Genomic DNA, 23,167 nt, shown 5'->3' with positions numbered 1-23,167 from the left:
GGATTAATGCAGTCCTCTGAGAACTGAGCAGCGAGGGGGGTGGGGGGAGGGCACTCACACAACAGTTCCTCACCAGGACCTCCTGCACCCCCCACCCCGCCGCGCTCTACACCCGGGTTCCCACATCTCACTGGACTCCTCATTCTTCCCCACCCCCCTTGCCTTTAATGGAGGATCGAGGCCCTCTAGTGCCCCGTACCCCCCATTCACCACCACCCCCCACCCCGCCCAGGCCCCAGGCTGCTGCGCACAAATTCAGGAGCCTATCAGCAAACCCTGGGTTTGAGGCTCCACAAGTCACCTGCTTCAGTACTGCTCCGAACGAGAAACTGCCAGCCACCCCGGGCTCTCCTCCCTCCCAGGGCTGCTTCGTGGGCGGCCGGCGCAGGCCCTGCGCGCTGTCTTTGGGGAGAAGACCGTCCCCAGGCCTTCAGCGGGATGGCTTGTCGGGGGCAATTCGCAGTCCCAGGGATTGCTCGGGGAGAAGTGCCATCCGGTCGCTCCGCCAGCGCCGCCCTCCATCCCGGCCGCCGAAAGCGGTGGGCGGCGAGGCTGGCACGGAGCACCGGGACACGGCGGGCGTCTCGGAGCCACCGCGCCTCACCAGGCCCTGATGCCCTGCAGCGCGGCGGGCAGGTGGCTCTGCGGGCCGGCGCCGGGGCCACCCCCGCCGAAACCCGCGCTGGCCAGGGGTGCGGGCGTCGCAGGACCCGGGGGCGCGCCCGCGTAGCCGCCGCCGTAGCCGGCGCCGTAAGGGGCGCCCGCGTAGCCGCCGTAACAGGAATAGGGCACCGCGGCGGCGCCGTAGGGGCCCGAGAAAGCCGGCGCGCCGGGGCCCAGGCAGGGCTTGCCGTCCCGCACCAGCACGGGCACGGCCACCCGGCGCGGCGCCGGGGGGTGGCCCGCCAGTTCTAGGGACTTGTCCTGGCGCTGTCTCTTGCACTTGTAGCGCCGGTTCTGGAACCAGATCTTGACCTGCGTGGGCGTGAGCTGCAGCGCGCTGGCCAGGTGCTCGCGCTCGGGCGCCGACACGTACCGCTGCTGCTTGAAGCGCCGCTCCAGCGCCAGCACCTGCGCCTGCGAGAAGAGCACGCGGGGCTTCCGCCGCTGGCGCGCCTTGGGCTGCTCGGGGCCGGTCCCGCGCGCGCCGCTGCCGGGGTCGCCGACGCCGAGCTCCGGCCCCCTGGTCCCGCCGCGGAGGGGCGAGGCTGCGCTGAGGCCCGGCTCTAAAAGCACAGGAAGGAACAGCGTCAGCGCCCAGCCTCTGGCTCCCCGAAGCAATTACATGGTTTCCAAGAGACGCCCCTCTCCCCTGGCAGCCTTCACTCCGCGTCCCCTTCCGTCCCCTCTGCCGACCCCTCACCCCCGTCCCAGGACCGTCTGAAGGCTCCTTTCCCCCCACGCTCTGCCGCTGTTGTATCTGCAGGCACATACGTAAATGCTGCCACTCCAGGGTCCCCGGTGGACAGCCTTGTCCCAAAAGGTAGTTGATCAAGAATCTAAGACCACTTCATTTTCTTCTTAGAAGGTCTGTGGGTGGGTGGTGGGGTAGGGGGCGGTTCGCTGTGGTTCGATTCTAGCGTGGTGGTGTTTGGGGAAGCTTTTGCCTCGAGGACCAAGTGTGAGTGTGGGGGCCTGTTAGATGGAGATTGACTTTGGACAGCCCTGGGTGGAAAGGGGGGACAGAGAAAGGGAGAGAGAGAGATGATAGAGATAGAGTTAGGGACAGAGCGGAAACTTGGTGACGCGCTTGCCAGTGGGTTCCTGTCTGCCCGGTTATCCGTGGTGGTCCGGGGCGCATCGCAGGTTATTCAGATCCAAGTCAGGGGCGGGTGCCCCGAGTGTCTCCGACCTTCACCCCACCCTTGCCCACACCCTTGTCTTTTTGGTCATCAAGTGCTCCACCGGCACCAGGGACCCGTCCCATCTTTCTTGGATGTGATGCTCTTTAATCCAAATGAGCGAAATAGAATAAAACTGAACAAAATATTTCGGTTTCCTGATTCTTGGCGTGGAAACTGCGGTTCTCTTGGAGGAATATACAAAGTTTAGACCCACATTTGGCTTTTTAAAAAGCGACCTCTTTCTCCTTTGGGGTGTCTTTGGCAAGCAGGTGGCGTTGGTTTCGCCCTGCCTTCCTCTTCCCAGGGTTGGTGCCCTCGCGGATCACCCGGACTGAGGCGGCTGTGCCTGAAGCACGCAGAGATACAGCCTCTCCTCCCCTTCTCCCCACCTCTCTTCTGTCTTGGCTAAGCTCTGTTTTAACTCAAGGGTAGGTAGAGAGGAAACGCCGAGTTTTCATGGAAAATCACGCCAGGAGAAAACCAGGAATGCCGAGGGGCTGCGAGTTCTGGGTGAGGTAGAGCAGAACTCGCCTGATTAGGGAAGGTGAGGGTTGGAACCCGACTCCAAACCCCCACCCCTGTTGACACAGTCTTCTGGAGGAGGTGATGGGGCTGTTTGATAGCTGAAGTTTGTGGAAATAAAAACTTTCTTCGGCCTTCCTTCAGCTTGTGCTCAGAGAAACTGGGGACATCTCGCAAAGAGGGAAAATATTGATGGGGATTTTAATCTTAGCAAATTGAAAAGTAACAACCGACCTTAAGCAACTCTTTGGAACAAGCAGGATCCCATTTCAGAGTTGCTGACCACACAGGCCAAGGGGCTGCGTGACACCCTGGTGCATGCCAGCAGCAAGCGCCCTTGGTCTGCAGCTCCTCTTGCCCTGGTCTCTGAAAGCAAGGTGATCTGGGGACAGGCGAGGTACGCAGACTCCACCAGGAACGTTCGATCATTGCAGCGGCCCTGGGCTTAGTCCCTGGAGCTGGGCGCAGGCCCCTCCTCCGAGTTAGTCCACGGCAGCCTCATAAGAGATGCTGCTTAGGGGTTCCCCGGCTGAAGAGAAAGCGGTGCGCGTGCCTTCGGCTGCTAGGTAACAGCTGTGGTCCAAGTACCGCGATCCTTGCTCAACAAAGCCAGAGTGAGCGAGGAGTTGGCTGAGCAGCTCGGAGGGAATTAGTGTTTATAGAGTCTGCAGAAACCCACAGGCCTCTCTGAGAACACACAGCAAAGGTTAATGTTCTCCAGGTTCCTGGAGTGGGTGAGTAACCAGGCCACTAGTCAACAAACAACTCTGAACTAGTCCCTTTACTTATTCGTTTGAGTCTTGAATGGATGGGCCGTGGCACGGCCTGGCGGAAGAGGCCCGACACGCCAGGCCTGGCCGGGCGGACCGCAGATGCGCACGGAGGCTGCAGACGGAGGCGCAGAGAGAAGAGTGGCTTCTTCATCCCTTGGAATGTGGACACTTTTCTGTGGAAGCTTCCCAGGTCTCAGGGGCCAAGGCAACACAATTCAATGCCCGCTCCTTCCCTTCCTGCGGCTAGGCGCAGGTGCCAGGGCCTGGCTTCCCTGCGCACGACGTGGCACTTTCGGAGACCAGGTACGGAGACCCCCCGAGTCGTCTCCCAGAGCTTCGAAACCTGGAGCTGCCCTTACCCCGCTCCCAGACGCGGAGGAGCGCCCGCCAGCGCCCGCAGAGCCGTTCAGGCCTAGGGACACAGACACGACCTGATCTGGTCGCCACCTCTCTTTGTCCAGAGGAGGAACCTGGGCGGAGGATGACTGGGCTGGCCAGGCCACTCAGCAAGCCCCAAGCTGCGGCTCGCCCCAGAGCCGGCCGACTTTCCACTCCCAAAGCGCCCGGCTGCTTTGATGGCTGCACTTGGGGCAGACGCTTTAGGGTAGAGAGACGCGGAAATGGCAGGGGAGACCCGTGGTGCTGGAGCAGAGCTAAGACACCTAGAGCGTTTCGCTGTGAGAAAGGGAAGCTGGAGTTTCTGGGAAGTGTGGCTGTGACTGGGGGTGATGCGCTTGTGCGAAGCAGAGGGCAGGCTATGGAGATAATGAACCCCCTACGATTCAGGGGGCGCAGGAAGCACACCGGGTGTCTGAAGGGGATGGTAGAGGGGGCTGAGAGATCTGCCTTTTGGAATTCTCAAACAAGGGGAAATAGAAGCCCTCGGAGCGGGAAAGACCAGGAGATGCGCGTTAGCCCCACGCGCCAACTGGTCATGACCAACCCCACAGCCAGGATCCCCCTGTAGAAGCCGAGACCTGAGCGCGCGTACTTACGTGGCTCCTCCACGCGTTCTGAGTCCATCTCTGCGAGCGTCTCGGGGGGACCACCAGCACACCCCGACTCGTCGGTTCTGTCGCTGTTTCCGCCGCAGGCGCTGCGGGTGCTGTGAACCTCTGACTTTCGCGGTTCTGGGACCGGTCGCTGGCACTGAAAGCTTTCAGGGCTCCCCGGTGCCTCCCGGAGTTGCAAGAATTCGGGATCTATCTGCTCTGGCTCCAGCCTCAGGATATCATTGACCGAGAAGGGGGTGGAGGTGACAGGGTTCAGCGGCATCCCGAAGGCGGAGGAGGCGGGGCTGGGGTGTCCCCGGTCACCCTCTGGGTGTCGCCCTGAGCTTCCCCTCTTGTCGCTGCAAGCGCAGCGGGCAGACGCCCAGTGTCCTGTACTGCGCCTTCCTCTGGGCCATCCCTGCCGGCCGGGTGACCGAGGCCGAGATCGCTGACCCTCATTGGTTCCGGCAGGAACCACGTGCTAATCTGTACCTTCCTCCTCGGGAGCTTTCTTCTCGCGCCCTTCGAATTCCTCTCCACCCCCCAGCCACCTTCCGGAAAGGTTTGGTTTGTGTCGACGGTTCTCAAAAGCCAGGAAAATGGGAGAGGGTGCGGCGCGCGGCTCGTATCTGGGTGAATACGGTAATAGAGGGAGCCGCAGAGGTCAGCCCCGTCCACGGGGCTCTCCTAGGGGACGTGAGAGGACGGGGGGTGGAACCCTTGCTCTGCAACCCGAGCCCGTCCTTCCGGCCCGGCCTTTGCTCAACTCTCCACTCACGTGGCCGAGGAAAACTGAGGCGGAGACGGCTGCGCACCCGCGGGATTGGAGGAGCATGCTGGAGCATTAAGTGGGCGCAGGGTGGGGTCCCCCCGCGGCGGGGAGCTCGGTTCTGGGAGCAGAGGCTGGGCGCCGGAGGAGCGAGTCTTGACCCGTCTACGCGTAGCCTCAGCCGGAAACTTCTCGCTTTGAGCAGAGTCTGGGTCTGGGGAACCCAGATGGCCTCTTCGTAGGCGGAGCATCTCAGCTACGGTCGCCTAGACTTGGCAAGGGAGCTATATTGGGGGAGCCCCCTGGCCTCTTGGCGGGGGCCAAGAGTGGGGAGGAGGAAACGTACTAGCCCCGGCTCTCAAGGCCCCAGACAGGGGCTCCCTAGTTCCTTCTCTTCCTCCCCTTTAATCTCCCTAAAGTTGATTGTTTTCAGCGTTCCAACTTTCAGTGTGTCTGAACTCGGTGTCGTCCTTTCCCTCCTCACCCCCACCTCCAACCCCGCCCCCAGGGGGTGGGAAGCCCTGGGGAGCATTAGATTTTCAGAAAAAGTCCTCTTGGACGCAGCTGGCAACAAGTGGAAGGAGACAGGGTGTGCAGTGGCTGGGAACGGGAAGGTGGAGTCAACACGTCCATGTCTAGCCCTTGCTCTTGAACACAGCTGTGGGATTTGATTAAAGTATTTACCTCTCTAAACTAAGGCTTACTTTTAAAGCGGAGATAACAATAGGCTCATCGTAGGATGATTGTGAGAATTGAGATAATGTGTATGAAGCCATCAGTGAATGTCCACCGCTATTACTCATGCTACATTGGTTCAATTAAGAATACATGATTTAGGGTGAGCAGTCTCAGCAGACTCTAAGGAGTTTTAAAGTACCTTTTAATGAAAATGAGATCTAGAGTTCTTTTTTGGGATTTCAGATCAACCGTTTCTTAGGTAAGCCTTCTAAGAGAATTCAATGTTACAAGAACCGTCTGGGCTTTATTACTGCCTGAAATTTAGATAAGTTGAACTCGCGTTCCCAGTCTAGTGGGCACAAAATTTTGGCACATTTGATGGTTCAACCAAGTAATGCTTTCTTATACATCACATCATTTAATCTTTACATCAAAGCTACACTCCAGGTGTTTCCAGTTTCCCTTCCTTCCTCCCTCCCTCCCTCCCTCCCTTCCTTCCTTCTTTCCTTCCTTCCTTCCTTCCTTCCTTCCTTCCTTCCTTCCTTCCTTCCTTCCTGTCTTTTTCAGCGATGAGTCACCATCAGAGAGGTTAAGCGACTCCTGAGGCAGGGCTGGCTGAAACTCCCAGACACATCAACATCTTGCAATGACATACATTTATTTAAGTTTTTTTTCAGTGATAAAAGTCACCATACACCTTTTGGGGGTGGGGGTGGGGTAGAAACAAGAGAAAGTGGAAAAGAAAACACGATTCATCCGGAAATGACATTTAGCTCACTTCCTTCTTTACACTATCTTGGCATAGGGTATATGCGAGTTTGTATTTTAAATTTACATCATAAGCATGTCCAGCACTTCACTAGAGTTTTCACAAATGTATTCAAAAATAATTACAAATTACAACCAGCGTGGTCCATGTTATGGATGGTCCATAATAGACTGTGTTTATAGTTTTAGATTATATCTGTTTTTGTCACTGTAAACAAAACTTCAGAGGATATCTTTGTGCTTTCAACCTTGTCAACATTTTGGGTTATTTCCTCAGGATAAATATGTAGGACACATATTAATGAATCAAATCCCACGACTTCCCAGAAAAAAAGTTATCGTATTCTCCTCTCCGCAGCGGTGTAGGCAAACGTCTGATAGGCGGGTATTTACTACAAGCACCCTGACCTCCGAAAGTGGACGCATTTAGGACATTTTCATTAAGAGCCCTTTGAGCAGCCCTCCGCCCCCTTCCCCCCCTCCAGCAGCTCCGCTCAGTCCCCACTTTCCAAGCTGCGGCTCGAGGCGACCCGGGGTGAAGACGTCAAGCGCAAACCCGCGGTCAGCGCTTTATTCCACGCTGAAATTCTCCCCGTGGCCTATTGCGCTCGAGGAAGACCTAGAAAAAGGACACCTTGGGATGGTCTTGGCATCCAAAGCCCTGAGTACAAATCGTGCTCTCGGGTTTGGCTTTGCTTTTTCTTCCTTGGTTTGTTGGAGAGTTGGGACGGGAAAAGGCTTTCTGACCCCTCGCGATTGGTGTAAACACCAGTCAGCTTGACGGAAGGGACGCCTTTGGCTCAGGCTCCCGCACACCGGGAGCAACCCTGGAGACAGATGTGCCGATCGCTCTCGCCCCAACCCTGCGGGGAGACAGGCTGTCCTGCCTCCTGGAGGGCGCCGTGCAGCCGGGAGGGAGCGTACTTCGCGGTACTGGCCTCAGCTTTCCGTGGTCTCCGCTTGCTGGGGTCTCGCTCTCTCCCCAAGTCACCTCCAGGACCCCCGGGACCTGGACTTTGCGGCAAACAGGCCGGGCCTCGGTGACACCCCTTCCTCCTCCTCTAGAGCTAGGGAGCCCTGGAAACCGCCCCGCCCCGAGGCAAGGTGGAATCGATAACTTTGGTCTTACTCTCCCCACATCAATTGCAACCCTAATAACTGGGACACGAGCGACCAGGCCAGGGTGGGTGGGTCATGGGGAGGGGCCAGGAGTAAGGCCGGCAGGCGTGGAGAGCAGAAAAGCTGGGGAGTTCTCAGGCTGTTAGGCAGAGCTGGGCACAGCCTAGACAGTGTGGTGCCAGGTGATGTGCTCCCTTGCTCAGGAGTGGAAACATCATCTCTCTCTCTCTTGTTTTATTTTAGAGAGAGAGCAGCGGGAGGGAGAGCGAGGGATAGGAGCAGAGAGAGAGGGAATCTTAAGTAGGCTCCATACTCAGCACAAGCCCTCCGCGAGGCTCGATCTCACAACACTGGGATCATGACCCTGGCAGAAATCCAGTCTGCTGCTCAAGGGACTGAGCCACACAGGTACCCCACCATCTCTATTCTTAAAATGAGATGGAGCTGGTCATGCCAGGGGTGTAAGTGGCCTTAGTCCACTTAGGTCACACAATAAATAAAACCTCAAACCAAACTAGGTCCACCAATGCCTTTGAAACCCCTACCCTGGGCCAGCTCTGTCCAAGCGCTTAACATACTAAGGAAATGAAAGGCCTCAGCCTTTTATCTTACCCCACTCTTGCACAGGAGACAGACTTTTAAATTATTCCCAAGCCGTGTGATACCATCATACAGAATCTGCTCATGAAGTATATTGAACTTCTTCCCATTCGGGGTTAACAAAGGTCTTCCCGCCTGTGCTGCACGCCCCCCCAATTTTTTTCAGACTAAAACGAAGGGATTCCCTTTTTAAAACTCGATACACAACAAGCAACTCCCAATGAAGTCTGGTGCTGGGGCGCCTTGGGCTTGTAGGAGATCAACTAAGGTCTTTTACACTGTAGCAGGATCCCCATTAGGCTAGACTAGGGCTCTGGGTCTGTTGTCCTAGTATATCTCCAGGGCCTAGGCTAGCAACTGGTACATAGTAGGTCTCTAGTAAACATTTGTTGGATAAAGAAATCTGTCTTGTTTGCCTGGGGATGGTCCCTGGGATACCCTGGGGACTGGTCTAGAAGTGTTTGGTCCACCCAGGGCTGGGCAAACTCTGAACTGCCCATCATCGCACTTTCTGCTTTGCCACTCTTTTGGCGGGAGCCATTTTTAAGTATTATGATAATGTGGGGTTTTTTTTTTGAGTATGTGAAACATTAACATAATTCTAAAAGCCAAAATCATGCACAAAGATATATTCAAAGACATGACCATGACACCTTTATCCTTTCTATTCTCATTCCCCATCTCCCACCCCCCTACCTCCCCCAGTTCCTACACACTCCCAGTCTCATCACTTTATTCTTTTTGTGCTCCCCCCCACACATATGATCAGATACATGTTATTTCTTAAAAAAAAAAAAAAGTTTCCCCTTCCTTACCTGACAAGGTAGCATAATATGGGTAGTCCTTGTTGCTGTAAATCAGTGACATTTGTTAAGATTTTTTGTATTGATATTATGCTTCGAATTCTATCCATGGGTGGCTGTTGCTTTACAATACAGGATATCCCTCCTGCAACAACAATGTCTGTGCACTTTCTACCTGCGTTTCCTTTGCTCAAAATAAGCTATTCCATGTCTACGATATAGTCAGGACACTGAAAATCTCTCACTATTCATGACTGTTGGCACAGATCTTTGGAACCTTATTTTCGCAGAATGCATGACTATGGTCTTAAAGCAAACCCTTTCAAAACATCTCACTGATTTTTTTCGTTTGTTTTTTACTTTATTTTTTAACTTTACTTATTTTGAGAGAGAGAGAGAGGGAGAGAGGGAATGGGTGAGAGCCTGAGCAAGGGAGGGGCAGAGAGAGAGGGAGAGAGAGAATCCTAAGCAGGCTCCATGCTGTCATCATGGAGCCCCACGTGGGGCTCCGTCCCACCAACCATGAAATCAGGACCTGAGCAGAAATCAAGAGTCAGTGTGCTTAACCAACTGAGTCACCCAGGCACCCCTGAATTTTCTCATTAAAAAAATGTTTTTTCTCTTTTTTTCTTTTAACTTAATTGTCTCTGTATTACAGATAAAGAACACAGAGGTTACTTATGGTCCCAAACCATAAGTGACAGCTACCAAAGAGTGGAGGAAAATTACAATCCAGGTTTTCTTGACAGGGTTTCTGGTTCTTTCTATCATATGCCTGTGTCATAAGCAAAGGCTATTGCCCTCCACTCTCTTTGGTCACACTTTGAATCCCCAAGAGTAGAAATGGAGATTTGAAAAATAACTCAGAATATCCTCAAAATAATTTCTAGGTTACAAATGAGAAAACCAAGACAAAGAAGGTTAAGAAATCTGTTTGGGATCTCACACATTTCATTTTCAGTATGGTGCTCTTTCCTGTAGAGCACACAGAGACTAAGATTAATGCAGTTGCTTAGTAATCATATTTTTTTATGTTTCTCCCTACTCATTTCCTCAGTACTTCCTAGCACCCTTGTTTCTTTTTGCTTTAATTTTTTAATGTTTACTTATTTTTGAGAGAGAGAGAAACAGAACGAGAGCAGGGGAGGGGCAGAGAGAGAGAGAGGGAAACGCAGAATCTGAAACAGGCTCTAGGCTCTGAGCTGTCAGCACAGAGCCCGATGTGGGGCTTGAACTCACGAACCATGAAATCATGACCTGAGCCAAAGTCAGAGGCTTAACAGACTGAGCCACCCAGGCACCCTCGTTTCTAAGGAAAATTCACTACACATTTTAAAATTTCACTGAAACTATTACTTTAATATTTTCCAAATTATTTTGTTCAACTTAGTCGTTGTTTTCTGAGTGCCCACTCCATTACGGAGAGGTAATCAGATAATCCATCCGCCAAACCAGGACATTTTTAGAAGAAAGGAAACCGTAACTGGGTGGGATGTCAGGCATAAATCACAACTCTCCCAGGCAAACCACAACATATGGTTACCCTATATATATATATAGCAGTTTGCAAGGCTGTTAGTACACAAAGATAAATAGCATACATTCCAAGACCCTCCAGGAGTATCCAATCCAGTAGGGGAGACGACAGGTGAACTTTTATCATAAAATGTTGTCAGTACACTCTTAATCCGGTGGACTGACGTTAATGTGCTTAACTTCACCTGTTTGATGAGGGAGACCATTTTTTACTTATAATATTTTCATCCTCAGAATCTACGGTGTGAATCTGATTGTCATATTCAAGAGGCTGGTTGATCACTGGTGCATCCTTTTCCATGCCTTCACAAGTCAGGATCACCTGCCGTCACACACGGAAGGGTCCCGGGCTAGCACGGCCTCCTCCCCAGAACAAGGGGTGCTCCCAGCTTCCATTCCTTCCCAGAGATACTCTTAACACTTTGCTCTTCCACTTAACAATATATCCTGGAAACCACACCCTCTCAGTTCAAAGAGATCTCCCTTATTCTTTTGTACGGTTGCCTGGTGTTTCATTGTGCGAAAGTGCCATAGTTTATTCAGCCACTCTCCTGTGAATGAGTGTTTAGATTTTCCCAGTATTTTGCAGTTACAGATGATGTAATGAATGACATTGTTGCTAAGTGTTTTTGTATTGCTAGAAGGGTATCTTCAGAGCATATACCTATGAGTAGGATTGTGGGTCAAGAGTAAACGCATATGTAATTTCTTTCGGCGTTGCCAAATTCCTGTTCAGAATGGTTGTACAGGCTTGCATTCCAGGAGCGATGTATGAGGGTCCACCTCCCTGGTAGCAGTCTGGACAACGCAGTGTATTATACCTTTTAATTTTCACAAATCTGAGAGGTGAGAAATGGTTTCTCAGCGTTGTTTTAATTTGCATTTCTCTAATCATGAGTGAGAACACCTATTTATCTTTTTAAAGGATACTTACATCTGTCTCTGTGTACATACGCGTGTGTAATATACATACAGATGTAAAATCCACACACATCCATTCAAATTGTATTCCTCCCCCCCATATTCTGTTAATTTTAAGGGTTTTCTATGGATCAGCGATTTGGGGTATCTGTGCTACATGGTGCAAACATTTTATTCCTGTTTGTCAGCCGTCTTTTGACCTCTTTTATAGTGTTTTTTTTTTTTGTCATGCATTTTGAAACGTGGTCACTTGCATTAATCTCTTTTATCGTCTCTGGATTTGAGTCAAAGTGAGAAAACTTTTCCCCACGCCAAGGTGACGGAGGAATTCACCCTTGTTTTCTTCTTTCTAGTACTTGCACGGTTTCGTTGTTTAGGTTTAAATCTATCTGGAGTGTGTATTTCGAGTGTACAGTGGGAGCTAGGGAGCGAATACCGTCTTTTCCCCGAACGGCTGTCGGGGGCCCTGTTAACGGTTTGCCTGAGATCGCTTTCAGGGGCGCTGTCTGCGGACCCCAGAAAACCAGCGCGAGAATCTCGGGGTTAGGGGAAGCGCACGGGTGGCGCGGAGAGGGGAGCGGGGCGAAGAGATTTCTGTTACCGCTGGTTTGTAAGACAGCCGGCCCCTCAGTTTCTCCCGGGCGTCGCCAGCACCCCGCTGGCCGGCTTCCCGCCTTCACTCAAGTGTAGCGTTCCCGCCAGAGCCGCCTCCCGCGCGCCCGCCACGCCTCGGGAATAAAGCGGGGAACCATCCGGCCCTGGACGGCGGGGCTCCTCCGTTCGGGCCTCCCGGGGCCGGGCGGCGCGGGCCCTGATTCGGGGGCCCTGGGCGCTGCTCCGCGAGCCTTATCTGCGCCGCGCTGCCGGTCCCATTTCAATGAACATTCCAGCGCCAGCCCGGCACGCCCCCCGCCCCGCCCCGCCGCCCGCCGGGCACTTCCCTGCATCCCAGACCCTCCACACCGCCGCCTTCCCGGCACGCTCCTCCCCCCGCGGCCCCCGCCCGCCCGGCACGCCCCTCCCCGCGAGCCCTCCCCACCCTCCGCCCCCTCCAGCCCCGCACAAATACAGCCTCTCCCCTGCGGCGGTGGGTGTGCGCGCGCGCCTTGTGCGCGGGGCAGGCGGAGACCCAGGTCAAACAAACGGCGCCTCCCGGAGCGCGCTCCGCTGAGACTCGGCGCGGACAACTGCGGGCGCGGATCCTGCAGGCTCGGGGTCGCTACTGAGAGGCCCGGGAGCCCGGGAGCCGCGCGGGCGGCCCAGACGCGCACCCGACCGCAGCTGCGTGTTGAGAAACTGGCTGTGCCCGCACGGTCTGGCTGAGCCCTGGCGATAGCTTCAAAGCCTGGGATGTGATCAGGTGCACCGCTGCGTCCCCAGAGGCCGGCAGAGGAGTTTCACAGGCACTGCCTGACCTTGGGGGTCAGACAGACCCTTTTCGGGGAGTTTTTAGTGTCTGGTGTCTGGTTCAGCTTGGGCATCTATGATCTCATTGATGTCCCTTTGAGAGAAGCAAGGCAGACGTCATGATCTCAGTTCCAGTGATGGGATGCGATGTTGAGGTGAAGAGTGGTCCCCTAATTTGTTTATAAAGCCATTCTCCTAGTGTCGGGGCAGTGACAGGCCGCGCACTCGGTACTTTGGGGGCCAAAGACAGGGTTCCAAGCCGTACCTTCCTTAGGCGGTCACCAACGTACAAATTACCATAAATGGTGTTCTACTATCATTTATTGTTATTGTCTGCGAACGTGACAGATGTCAACACCTCTACATGCACAGACAGAATATAGGGCCACTTCTTAATGAGTGTATGTATGTGGGATGTCCAAAGTGGTAAACATTCCAAATGGAATCTTTCTACAGAGAAGTCACCTTAACAAAACATCTAAACCTCTTTATTTCTTTAAAATAATTGCAAGTTGCTCAACCTTTGTTCCACAGCTCACCACCCAGGGGTGTTCTACTGCCTGCAAGAGCCAGCCCAGGCTTCTGGATTTTTTAAAAAAATTAATTTTGTATAATACAGATAAATGAATTATGTTTATGAGTTTAATTTTTGAAAGATGATTGAAGCACATTTTTAGGAAAACTAGAGACCTGCTAAGGTGTTGGTGGCTAACGATAGACCAGAAGGAAATAATTGTGACGTGAGCTTGTAGTGAAACACCATCCGTCCCAGATTGTCCAGCTTCTGCTGGGATGGAAATGTGTATGAGGTACCATGCCATCAGCCAGGATGTTTTGCCCTTATATAGAATTATTGAGTCCTAAGGCATTCATAGTCTGTCTCTCCCTGGAGCAACAATCATGTTTCTAGGGCCACCCGGTCATAGTGGGTGCCTTGTATATAAGGAACTTAATTTGTAAAATTTGTAATACACTCACAGGGTTTCCTTCTTTCTTTCTTTCTTTCTTTCTTTCTTTCTTTCTTTCTTTCTTTCTTTCTTTCCTTACTTATTATATTTATTTTTGAGAGACAGAGAGAGAGAGAGAGAGAGCCCGTGAGCAGGGGAGGGGTAGAGAGAGAGGGAGACAGAGGATCCAAAGTGGGCTCTGCGCGGACAGCAAAACAGAGAGCCCAATGGGGGACTCGAACTCACCAACCTTGAGATCATGACCTGAGCCCAAGCCTGATGCTTAACCACCCCCCCCCCCCAGCCACCCAGGCGCCCCTCCATGCTTCTTAACCCTTGGTGGATGCTAAAGAAAATGGAAACGCTTTTGAGATCTCCCCCAAGGGAACTTGTGGATGCCTCCCTCAGAACCTAGGAGAAGGGCACGTGGGCTAGTGTGCTGGGGGGAGAGTCCAGGGCCTGGGGAGCTGCAGGAGCACGGCCCATTACCGTTTCCCCTGTGGGCATTCTCCATACACATGTGGCAGCTGAGGGACAGCTGCCTGGACAAAGACGGAGCACACAGGCACAGCCAGCTTGTTGATATTTGGGGCCACGTAGATAAATTATCCCGATAACCAAGTGCATTTTCCCCTTCCACCTCTTCCCCAGACAGTCTGACGCTGGGTAGATGCATTAGAAAGTAGGATGGCTCATTTAAAAGCTGATTTAGGAGAGGTCTCATGTTTTCAGCAGGTCCACTTTATATAGGAGAATATGCCCAGAAAGCTCTCTCTGTGACAGGAGCCCCTAACTCAGCTTTTGTTGGCAGGGTTCTTTTTGGCCTCTGCTGTCATTTGGGATTCCCCCCAGGGCCTGGAGCCTGACTTGCTTGGAGCAGGGCTGGAGTGGATCTGTAGTGAGGGGTTCTGGGCTTACTGGGGGTAGAGGATGTGTGGGAAACAAATGCGCCCCACGAGAAGCGGGTAATACATTCTCCTTTCTCAAGTCCTGGTAATTTGGAGAGATTGGAGAGCAAGGGATTATAAAAAAGGATTTCAAATGTTTGACTCAGATCGGCCATGCAGACTGTTTCAATATCCAAATCTGCGAAGTTCTGCTTTGCATTTCCTTTTGATCTCTCTGGGAGTCTGGGAACAGAGACAGGAGGGGTGTGTCAAAACTGTGCTTGTTATAATACACAGCAGAATGTGTCAAACCAAGTTAACCCAGAGAATGAAGCTGCCAGTCCCAATAATCACTGTTATTTTCTGTCCAAGTCCCAGGAGGGTCCCTGCATAAAAAACGAACTGGCCGTTAATTAACTAAACTCTAGGAATTATTATTATTATTTTTTTTTATCAATCACCTCCCTCATTTTTATAGATAGGCCCAGAAAAACTGTGGCTGAGAGCATATGTTTGAGAAAGAGAGCAGGACTTGTGCTCAGCCTGGGAGAGCCATACTCCTGATTGGATCCACGAGGCATGGTTAGGTGTCTGTAGACTATCAGTCTTTGACATTTGCCTCTTACCCAGTGCCTGCCTGCCAAGTAGCCTTTAATAAACATAGCTGGATTAATAACAAACCATTCATTAAATTCTCAGCACTACTTTTCCACCTGGAATGAGGGGCAGACTAAATATTAATGATGGCCAGTGCTCACTCAGTGCTTGTCAGGCACTGTGCTTTCCACAGGCTTTTCTTATATATGCGTCCAGTGTATTACCCCTTCTCCTTGTCGTCTTCTTCTAGATCTCTTCACGGGTCTTCAGGTCTTTGCTCAGGACCTCAGGTCACCTCTATTCCTGCCGCCCAGGGAGCTACCTTTCAGGGAGCAGCAGAGAAGATAAATAAATGTAACACATAGGTAAATTGTATAGCAGGTTAGAAGGTGATATATACTATGGAGAAAACAAATAGGTGTGAAATAAACAAATACATAAAGGGGTCAGAAGTGTGCTTGCGTGTGTGCATTGGCACAACATGCAGGTGGACAATTGCAATTTTGAGAAGGGTGGTTGGACTAGACCTCTTCGACAAGATGACACTTGAGCAAGGGCCCAAGGCGAGGGAGAGTCACGTGGATCTGGAGGGAGTGTGCACAGCTAGTACAAAGGCCCTAAGTCAGGATCAGGCTTGGTGTGCTTGAGATTCAGTGTACTCAGAATACACGGAGTGGCATGAAAGAAAGGGAGGAGGCAGAGGAGTCATAGGAGATGAGGTCAGAGCGATAAGGGGGCCTTGCTAGGCTAGTGAAGAGCTTCGTCTTTTACTTTCGAGGACAACTGAGCACATTGGAAGGTTTTGAGTAGAGGGGTAATATAAGGGGACGTGAATTTGTAAAGGAGCTGTCGGGTTCTGTGTTCAGAATAGACTGCAGCAGAGCAGAGAGGGCAGGAGGGACTTGTTAGCAGGCAAGGGCAATAATCCAGACAACAGACCGAAGATGGCGAGGATGGCGGGCCCAGGGTGGAAGCAAAGGGGGTGGGGAAGAGTAGCCAGATTCCCAGCATATTCTGAAGGTTGAGTGAACAGGATTTCCAGACCCCATTGGATGTAGAATGTAAGACACGGTGAGACACAGAGTCCAGGATGATTCTAAGTTTCTCCGGCTTGGATAACTGGAAAGGTGGAGTTGCCATCAATTCAAAAGAGAAAGACCTGGAGTTTAGTTACAAAATTTGCAACGTCTGTGAGACCGCTCCTAAGCAGTTGAGAGGGTAGGAGACAGGCCCAGGCTGAAAACATATATTTGAGAGTCATTGGCATAGGTAAGCCATCCGGAGCCACAATCCTGGATGAAATCACCAAGAGCATGAGCATAAATAGAGAAGAAAGGAAGCCCAAAATCAAATTCTTGGGCAGCCCAAAGGGTAAAAGGTCAGGAATTCGGAACAGAAACAATGTACAAACCAACTGGTTTGAAGGCTGCAAAAAAGTCAATGTTATTTTATTTTATTTTATAGTCAATGTCATTTTTAAAAGATGTGTTAGGCTATTTTATATTAAGAGAAATGAAAGAGACATTAGCACCGAATACATAAATATGTTTCATGGGGCGCCTGGGTGGCTCAGTCGGTTGAGTGTCAGACTCTTGGTTTCGGCTCAGGTCACGAGTTCCAGCCCCGCATCGGGTTCTGTGCTGCCAGTGCAGTGCCTACTTGGCATTCTCTCTCTCTGCCGCTCTTGAGCTCTCTCTCTCTGTCTCAAAATAAATAAACTTAAAAAAAAAAGTACATTTCATGCACTTGGGTTGGATACTGGATAAAAAAGAAGTTAGGCGAGACATGTCTGGAACAATTGGGAACATTTGAATTTGCATAGGTATTGGATGAGATAGAAGTAATGTTAATTTTCTTAGATGCGATCACAGTAGAGTGGCTTTGTTGGAAGTGTATGTGATGAAGCATGGTCTAATAAACTTTGCCGTGTGACAAAATGGGAAGAGCGGGCGAGTGGTTAGTGGAATAGTTAGATGAGGGTATGTGCATACTCACTGTACTGCTCTTTCAGCTTTTCTATAAATCTGAACATTTAAAAAAAAATCACAGCAAAATAAGGTTGGAGGAAGTGGAGGAACTGGAAGGGAGAGATCCGAGAGGAAAGGCAGAAACACCAGAGAGGGCTTTCGCTTGGGAACCACCTGGAGCGGGTGGAAGAAGCAAGAAGGAACAGAAACGATGGAAAAATCTACTCGTGGGTCAAATAAAATGACAAAAATGATTTTTGGATCTAAAACCAGAATCAGTGGTGACCTTGGTAGAGCAGTTGGGCAGAGCCTAGAGGTGACTTCTGCCTCTGGTGGCTAAGCCCAAAGGATGGGCCTTTCTGAGTAACTGAAGACTCGGTTTCCAGGAGGGAAATGGGGGCGGGGTGGGGGGGGGTGCGGGGAGGGCAAGGGGGACAGAAGAGAAAGAGCAGGACAAGGACCAGGATCTGGAGGAGGAGTGAGGAAGGAGAGTGGGAGGGAGAGACTGCTCCGTGCCGGACCAGCTGCGGGGAGCGCCTGGGAGGCTGGCCCCCCAGCGTGGGAGGACGATGGGGGAGTAGGGGGGGGGGATGGGAGAGTGTCCAGGAAAGGGGAGGATCCCCGCTCTGGCTGCCGCGCAGATTGGCGTTTTCTGTCGAGGGCGGCGGGCGCGTCAAACAACCTTTGATTACAGCAAATGTAACCATTGGGGTTGGTTTTTATTTCGTAGGGAGCGCGTTCATTGGGACGGAGGAAGATGAGCGGAAAAACGGAATAACTAGAATAGGAGGGCGCTTATTTTATTCCTTGGTTTGGGCCGTTCTCAGGCAGCGCCGATCTAAGCGCCGCGTGGGGTTATTCGGACAAGAAGGAGCAGAAAAGCAAATTTTGGTCTTCTTGAAACAGGAAGCAGCAGTTTTTTGCTTTGTTTTGTTTTGGTTTTGAATCTGACGCTTGGATGACCCCAGTAGTTACCGCGACTTAGTTTTCTGGGGATGTAGCCTTGGCCGCCCGGTTGATTACTTAGATGCCAACCTCGATGACAGATCCACCCCTACCCCCAACAAGCCAGGCAGGTTTGTCAACGTCTTGAATCTTTCTCTCTTCCCTTTCTTCTTCAAATGTAGCTAGATTTTTTTTTTTAATTTTTAAAAAATGTTTAGTTTTGAGAGAGAGAGAGAGACAGAGTGTGATCAGGGGAGGAGCAGAGAGAGAGAGAGAGGGAGACCCAGAATCCCAAGAAGGCTCCAGGCTCCAGCACAGAGCCCCATGCAGGGCCGAACCCACTAACTGTGAGATCATGACCTGAGCTAAAGTTGAACACTTAACCGATTGAGCCGCCCAGGCGCCCCCAAATGTAGCTAGATTCTTAAAGTAGCAAACAGTCATGGAAAGAAAACCAGGCGGGGGTGGGGGGAAGTATACACAACGATTAAGATCCCCTAATTCCACTCCTCAGAGAAAAATTTTGATATTCTCCATTTACTCTTTCTTAAAATTATATGAATAATAAACTCCTTTTAAAGAAATAGGGATTGGGCATGCAATTTTCTAACTTGCTTTTTTTCTTAACGTAATATTATGAAAAACTTTGCAATGCATCGAGTGTTGTTCTATCACATGCTATGAGTGACTGTATATACTGCATATTGACTGTGTATTTTATCCTACGGATATATGCCAATTTTTAGAGCTACATTTCTTTTGTGGGATATTTAGCTTTTTTCCCCAAGTTTTGCGTTTAAGTAATGTTGCTAGCTGCATTCCTGTCATAAGTATGTTGCACGCCGCCTCTCGGGTTCTTTACTTGCTGTAAGGTGTGTTGAGGGAGGAGAGGGGGAGGAAGGCGTTAGTTCTTCCAGAAGGGCGGGGTGTGCTGGCAGACCCTGCTGGAAAAATGGAACTCACTCTGAGGTATTCCTGTAGACCCTTCTCAGCGTTGTCTGCGGTGGCCCCCGCCCCCGCCCCCTCCACCCACACCCCCCACCAGGCCCTGGCCAAGGGGCGTTTGTCCCGTCCCAAGGCACTTGAAGGGCCTCTCACCCTTCCGCTCCTTCTCTTCAGGGCTCCTCCGCGCGTACTCCTCCTCCTGGTCTCCTGGGAGGCTTCAGTTTCTAGAGATGATCCTGTTGGGGACAACAGAGGCTAGAAGTGACGGTGGAGAGAGGTGGGCCATATTCCTGGTTCCCAGAGAGTTCCCAGGCCTAGACATAGCTGCTGGGGCCTGGAGGAGAACTGCCTGCGGGGACTCTGGGCGCAGTTGGCAGCTGGGATGGCCGCCCTCTCATTTCCACCCCCTCCCAGCTCCACCCTTGGGAGTCCGGCGGTGGGTGCGGGGGTGTGTCCCCCCCCCCTCTTTTGTGAATTGCCCTGGGGACGCCAGGGGAAAAAGAGGAGCTCGAAAGTCTGCGTCATCTGCCTTTGAGAGCAGAGTTCTTCTTGGCCAGGCTAGAGCAGTTTGGAAAGTGAAACTTGCTCAGTGCCTGGGCCTTCCCCACTTCGGGCAGCCTGGGGCCCAGAAAAACCAGCGGTTACAGCGGCCACAACCAGAATCTTGAGGGTGTTTGTCTTGCGTTGCTAAGGACGGACGTCTAGGAAGTACAGTTTTTTAAGGCACTAACTCAAAACCTCACCGCTGTCCTTAACTGTGAAAAGCAAACCGTTAATACTTATTTAAAAAAAAAATGACACGGAAGAATATTTTCAGGACTTGGAGCAGGGAGAGGTTTCTTACAATAGGAACAATGTATACAGTGAAAGACTGGGGAACTGGACTACGTCTTGCTCATCAAAAGCCGACTGTAGTTTAGCGAAAAGGCAAACCCTAGTGGGCGATTTTCACAGCACCTCAGGGCAAAGGGCTGGCACCCAAAATACAGGACAAGTTCCTCCAAATCAGCAATAAGAGTAGAAAAATGGGCAAATGACTTTCTTTTAACAAAGAAGAAATCTAAATGGCCAGTAAATATAAGGAAAGGTGCTCATCCTCGAGAGTCTAGATTCTCCAAAATTGAAAAGCTGGACAATACTAGGTGTGGCTGAGATGTGGAGCCAGGGGAATGAAAACTGGAAATATGTTTGGCAATATCCCATAAAGCCGGAGGCCCAGTCACTCCATGACTACAGTTCTGCTTTTGTGAATAAAGGCTGTTGAAGTGTGTGTAGATATGTACCGTGAGACTGTACATCAAGGTTCATACAAATGTTATTTTAATAGGTCCAAAGTGGAAATGATCCTAATGTCCACTAATAGTAAAAGAGACTGGTATAGTCACAGTTTGGAATAGCATAGAAGACTATGTGTAGAATACCATAAGTATGGGATAATAAGTAAATGATAAGTATGGAATACTATACAACAATGAAAACCAATAAGCCCCAGATACAGCAGCAATGAATCTTAAAGACATAATACGGAGGGGCGACTGGACCGCTCAGCTGGTTAAGCTTCTAACTGTTGATTTCTACTCAGGTCATGATCTCACCGTTTGTGGGTTTGGCCCTGAGTAGGGCTCTGGGCTTCAGTGCTGATAGCATGGGGCCTGCTCAGCATTTTCTGTCTCTTTCTCTCTGCCCTCCCCTGCCTCTCAAAATAAATAAATAAGCTTAAAAAAAAAAGATATACTATTGACCCGAAGAAGCCAGGGACAACAGAACACATACTAAGTGATCATTTGTATCAAGTTTTAAAAACAGGCAAAATTTAACTAGGGTATATTGTTTAGGGATGCAGATGCATCCTTAGGTGATATATATATCTATATATCTATATCTATATCTATCTCCAGTCATCCTTAGGTGATATATATATATGTATATATATCTATATCTATAGATCTATATATCTATATCTATCTATCCATCTATATAATATACCATATATATGTGTGTGTGTGTGTGTATATACACACACACACACACATATATATATGGCACCTGGGTGGCTCAGTCTGTTAAGCATCTGACTTTGGCTGGGGTCATGATCTCACGGTCATGATCTCACAGTTTGTGAGTTTGAGCCCTGTGTCAGGCTGTGTGCTGACAGCTCAGAGCCTGGAGTCTGTTTCGGATTCTGTGTCTCCCCTCTCTGTCTGCCCCTTCCCTGCTCACACTCTATCTCTCAAAAATAAATAAACGTTAAAAAAATTAAAAAAATATATTTGTGTAACAGTGTAGGAGATAGAGGTCACTGCTAGGAGAGAGGGAAGGGGAAGGTGTATGATCCAGAGTGGCTGGCAAGAGTTTCACAGCCTGGGTGGCTGTGATCCTAGTGTTTTTTTCACAACAACTAATTAGTCTTGGGACTTCTGTTTTACGTACTTTTGGGGGGTATGTTTTTATACTTCATCCCCCAAATTAAAAATGACAGATATGATCTGAGGCAGGATGTGGGGAGGACCCTCCCGAATTTCTGGTGAACAGAAGGGAGAGCGGAAGGATAAAGTCTTGCTCTTTTCAGCTAGGCACAACAAAGCCAACTATCCTAACACACTGTGGACATCACATGATTTCCTAGTGGTGATTCCTTACCTGTCACTTTAATTCTGTAGGGAAGAGGAATAATTTAACTTAATCGCAATGAACATATCAAGGCTTGGCCTAAAACAGCACCTCAATTTTTTGAAAGCAGCCCACTGATCTTTTAAAAAGTCAATTATCTCCTTTGCCTTAGCCGAATGAGTCCCTATCCTAAATGAGGTGCATTTGAGTTAGAAGGCCAGCTGTCTGCCTGCGTTGCAGGCTTTGACCCAGTGGAACCTTAGGTGGTGACTCCCCAAGCCATTCCTCCCTCTTCCCCAGGGAACCCCTCAGGGACAGAGGCTGCTTAGCAGCAGGCATGTTACTAGGAATGTACCAATTTGCTGGGAGAGAATTCTGCAGCAAACTTACAAAAGCACAGGGAATTAGAAAATATAGAAGGTGTGCTCCCTGGCAAGGCAGAACTTACTGGATGATCTGATTGTTAAAATTGAAAAAGATAAGCGGTGGGTGTGACAACAAAAATATTTGTATAAACCTTAGCCACATTTTGCATTTTATTATTTTAACAGGACAGCCATACCTCTAAGTATATATTTTGAAATACACCTTGAAACAGACACGAATGCTCTGTAGAAAAATGACATGTTCACTTTGTACGTCTTAGAGAAACTTGCTCTCCAACCCCTGCTAACAATAGTTCTTGCACTGTGCCAGACCTCTAGGGTCTTCATGGATGTGAACGTTAGCTTAGAAAGCACCCCGGGTGACTCAGTCTGTTAAGCCGCAGGCTTTGGCTCAGGTCATGATCTCACAGTGAGTTCAAGCTGGTTTGTGAGTTCAAGACCTGCCTGGGGCACTCTGCTGTCAAGGAGGAGCCTGCTTCAGATCCGTGCTCTCCCTCTCCCTCTCCCTCTCCCTCTCCCTCTGCCCCTTCCCCGCTTGCTGTCTGTCTCTCAAAAACAAGTAAACCTTAAAAGAAAGTATTTTGTTAAACATATGTAAACATATGTGTTTTGCTAAAAAAAGAAAAAAATGAGAAGGTTAACTCTTTTAATTTTACTCCGGACCATTTGAGCTGGATGTTCCACGTTACAGCTGGGGAAACTGAGGCCCAAGAGCCTAAGTTCTTTGCCTGTTCAAAGCCTGGCAGCGTTCCAGAGGCTGATTCTTAACACCACGGTGCACTCACTACCTTGGAGCCGTCCAGAATGACGTCCAGAAGCCCACGGACCGGTGGACTCCGTGTGGAGTTTGCGAGGTCTCCGGGCCCCCCCCCCCCCCCCCAGAGCTTTCCTCTCGTGACCGGTGGCGCCCACCCCACTCCCGGGCCGGGGCTTGCACAAATTAGCTTCCTCCGACCCAGGGGACAACAGGCACTTAACAGAAGCCCAGACAAACGTGCCCGCTCCCCCTCCCCTCCTCCCCCGAGCTCCGATGAGACCCAAGTTTTCTATAAACAGGAGACCCCGAGAAAAGCCTGGTGGCCTGGATCTCGGTCTTAGACTTGCAGAGGGAGGGCGCCGATGGCTTCACGGCGAAGTCCCTGCGACGCGGC

General features: G+C 50.7%; 1 protein-coding gene across 1 annotated transcript; it reads right to left on the bottom strand.

Annotated features, from left to right (window-relative positions):
* Nucleotides 1-600: 600 nt before the first annotated feature.
* NKX2-6 (NK2 homeobox 6) lies at nt 601-4,414 on the bottom strand. The gene is made up of 2 exons (XM_030311856.1): nt 4,135-4,414; nt 601-1,226 (listed from the first exon to the last, which is right to left on the bottom strand). The coding sequence occupies exons 1-2, from the start codon at nt 4,412-4,414 to the stop codon at nt 601-603; spliced, it is 906 nt and encodes a 301-aa protein (XP_030167716.1).
* Between the last annotated feature and the right edge of the window lie 18,753 nt (nt 4,415-23,167).

The sequence above is a fragment of the Lynx canadensis genome, chromosome B1 (genome assembly GCF_007474595.2).
Source record: "Lynx canadensis isolate LIC74 chromosome B1, mLynCan4.pri.v2, whole genome shotgun sequence".
Classification (NCBI taxonomy): Eukaryota; Metazoa; Chordata; class Mammalia; order Carnivora; family Felidae; genus Lynx; species Lynx canadensis.
Note: the sequence above shows the minus strand (reverse complement) of the source record. Positions and strands in the feature narration are given on the sequence as shown.

Bases quoted from the DNA above. Each gene is read 5' to 3' on its own strand.
- NKX2-6 (XM_030311856.1), bottom strand. From the start codon at position 4,414: ATGCCGCTGAACCCTGTCACCTCCACCCCCTTCTCGGTCAATGATATC. The intron at 1,227-4,134 runs GTAAGTACGCGC...CTGTGCTTTTAG, and splicing joins AGAACGCGTGGAGGAGCCAC to AGCCGGGCCTCAGCGCAGCC.